The sequence below is a fragment of the Jaculus jaculus genome, chromosome 2, assembly GCF_020740685.1.
Source record: "Jaculus jaculus isolate mJacJac1 chromosome 2, mJacJac1.mat.Y.cur, whole genome shotgun sequence".
Classification (NCBI taxonomy): domain Eukaryota; kingdom Metazoa; phylum Chordata; class Mammalia; order Rodentia; family Dipodidae; genus Jaculus; species Jaculus jaculus.
Genome location: NC_059103.1, coordinates 194790044 through 194792926, shown reverse-complemented (window position 1 = coordinate 194792926; position 2883 = coordinate 194790044). Strand labels below are relative to the sequence as shown.

The 2883-nt window shown below is 51.6% G+C and overlaps 1 protein-coding gene across 1 annotated transcript; it reads right to left on the bottom strand.

The window, feature by feature from the left end:
• Positions 1-458: 458 nt before the first annotated feature.
• Trmt12 (tRNA methyltransferase 12 homolog) lies at positions 459-2074 on the bottom strand. The gene has a single exon (XM_012949408.2). It carries the CDS (start codon positions 1986-1988, stop codon positions 690-692), a length of 1299 nt encoding a protein of 432 aa, XP_012804862.1. The 5' UTR covers positions 1989-2074; the 3' UTR covers positions 459-689.
• Positions 2075-2883: the final 809 nt, after the last annotated feature.

The following is a 2883-nucleotide window of genomic DNA, read 5'->3' as shown; positions in this document are numbered from 1 at the left end:
AAATCTAAGGACCCTGGTTCGAGGCTCGATTCCCCAGGTCCCACGTTAGCCCGATGCACAGGGGACACAAGCATCTGGAGTTCCTTTGCAGTGGCTGGAAGCCCTGGTGTGCCCATTCTCTCCCTCTCTCTATGTGCCTCTTTCTTTCTCTGTCTGTCGCTCTCAAAGAAATAAAAATAAACAAAAAAAAAACATTTAAAAAATCCAAGACATGAATACTGAAACCACATACCCAAGGTGAGAACTGGGGTCAGAATCCATGACTGCACACAAGCATCATTTTAATAAGCCATGTTTTTCCCCCCTGGATATTTATTTAACATATTTTTTTTTCTTTTTTGCAATCAGAGAGAAAGAGAGAAGAGACAGAATGGACACGCAGGGCCTCCAGCCACTACAAGTGAACCCTAGACACATGTGTTACATTGTGCATCTGGCTTTATGTAGGTACTGGGGAACAGAACCTGGGTCATTAGGCTTTGCAGGCAAGGGCCTTAACCTTTGTTTGACCAATCTCTCCAGCCCCTTAACATGTTATTAGTGTGATCAACAGAAGAAAAATGAAATGGATCAATGAAGAGCCCCAAATCATTTAAAAAGATCACTAGGAGCGAGAGATGAGAACCCGGGTGGAGCTGAAGGGTTATGGGCCCCTCACAAGGAGCTACTGTGGACTGGATCCACCTCCTCTAGCCATCTAGAGGACAGGGGCGGCATTCCAGGTCCAGGACTATGTGATCCACATGCGGGGCATAAGACTTCACGGCGTGGATGTGCAGGATTTGTGTCTTCCACTGTTTCCCATGCAGTTGGTGAAGAAGACTGGCAATTCGAGCTCCAGCAGATTCTGCCCACCGGTGCCACTCCAATTTGGTGGCTGACGATGGCACTTTCCCCTCACCGTCCCTGGTAGTTCCATTTTCCCCATCGTTGCACCAATGCTCTCTTTCCAAGTTGCTGCTTTCCGACGCCTGAAGTTTCTTCCTAGAGAAAGACTCCACATTTTGGTGGATATGTAAAATGCCCCCGACATCCTGCTGCAGCACTTGGCAGGCAACGGGCCAGCCTTCTTCCGAGCTGGGAATCAGCCCCAGGTTCACCCTATGTGCAATGTTTGACAGCTTCAGCTGCCTGTTGTCCCCAAAGTGTATTTGGCACCGATCCGCTACTCCGTTGATTTCCAGGTTAGTCCTGAGAGCAGCTACAGCTTCGGGGTTCCACTCACAGGCATGGACAAAGGCAGCGCCAGCATGAACGAGGAAGGGCAATGTAAAATAACCAATTCCTGCGTAGAGATCCACCAGCACTTCTCCGGCACAAGACAGAGACGCTACCCGCAGCTTCTCGGTGATGTTTCCGAAAGAGAACATACACCGGGTCACGTCGAACTTATACCGGATACCATTGTCCACATGCTCTACCCAGCCATGGTCGCCCAGCAGCAAAGTCACCGACGGAGACCGAGGGCCGTCGGGCAGCACCCGCCCGCGTTTCGCCAAACGCCGGACGCCGAGGGCCGAGGCAACGGTGTCCCAGAGTTCCGGCTCCAGACTTTTCCACTGCGGGGCTCGGAAACAGTCTTCGCTCAGCAACAAGAGGTCGCCGTGCCGCTGCCAAGACCGGGGCAGGTCGGCCTCCAGCTGAGCCGACCACGCCACGCCCCGGCCCTCCGCCCACCGCCTCACCCGGCCACGCAGCGTCCCGGCAGGGGAACAGACCCGGGCCTTTCTGGAAGGGAGCGGGTCGCGGAGCCGCGTGAGCGCGCAGGCGCCGCCCGGGGCCACGCGGCGGCTCAGCTCGCGCAGGTGCCGCTCCGGGAGCGCGTCCCCGAGCACCGGCAGCGCCACCGAGCCGTCGGGCAGCTTCTGGGCGCGGTACTGGCGGGCCAGGAGCTTGTGCTTCTCCAGATACTCCCTGCACGGCTGGGTGAACCGAGGCTCCGTCACCACGGCCGCCACGGCCACGGCCTCGCCGCCTCCTGGCTCCATGTCGCTAGCACCCGCATCCTTTCAAGTTGCCGCCTGAAGTCCCCCGCCAAAACAGGGCGGAAAATTACGCACGCTGCCACAGAGAACCGGAAGTGACGCAAAACAAAAGGGCCGGAAGCAGTACGGGTGCAATCGACGAATGCCGTCTCCGCGCCCTGTGACGCTCGTGCCGCCATCTTTGTTGTGGCCGACCATTACTCGCTTATGCTCAAAAGAAATTACTCGTCAAAACTGCTGAAAGTAAAGAATCTGAGGCTGAAGAGATGGCTCAGCCTTTAAGGCGCTGTCCTTCCAAGTCTAATTAACTGGGTTCAATTCCCCTGTAACTGCATAAGCCACATGCGCAGAGTGACGCATGCATCTGGAGTTTATTTGTAGTGGTTACAGGCCCTGGTGTGCCCATTTTCTCTCTCTCGCTCTCTCTCAATAAATGAATAAAATATTTTTAAAGGATCTGGTATAGGTTCTTTTTTATTGAACTTTTTTACAAGAATGGCCATCATGCCATAGCCCTTCAGTCCAAGAAACAAGTGTTTGAAAGTCAGGAGGATCTGAGTAGAATCAATCAAATCAACTTTGCAAGTTGGACTCTCCACTTATAAAATGGTACTTACCTTGCCGGGCTTCAAAGGATTGTTCTAGCTAAAGGAGATATTACTTGTGAAATGTTTTAAACAATGGCTAGTAAAGAATAGACTAAATAAAGATTTGAATTATCAAGTTGATTTGGCTAGACAGCAGCCACTAAGTAGCTGTGGAAATGCTATGACAGCCATAAAGAAGACAGAAAAAATAAATTCAGATAAATTTTCAAAAAACGAAACTAAAAACTTGAAAGAATTCTGTCCCTCCTATTTATTTTCCACAATGCTAAAGATTAGGATTTTGAGATCCA

Coding starts and splice junctions, on each gene's coding strand:
- Trmt12 (XM_012949408.2), bottom strand. CDS start 1,988: ATGGAGCCAGGAGGCGGCGAGGCCGTGGCCGTGGCGGCCGTGGTGACG.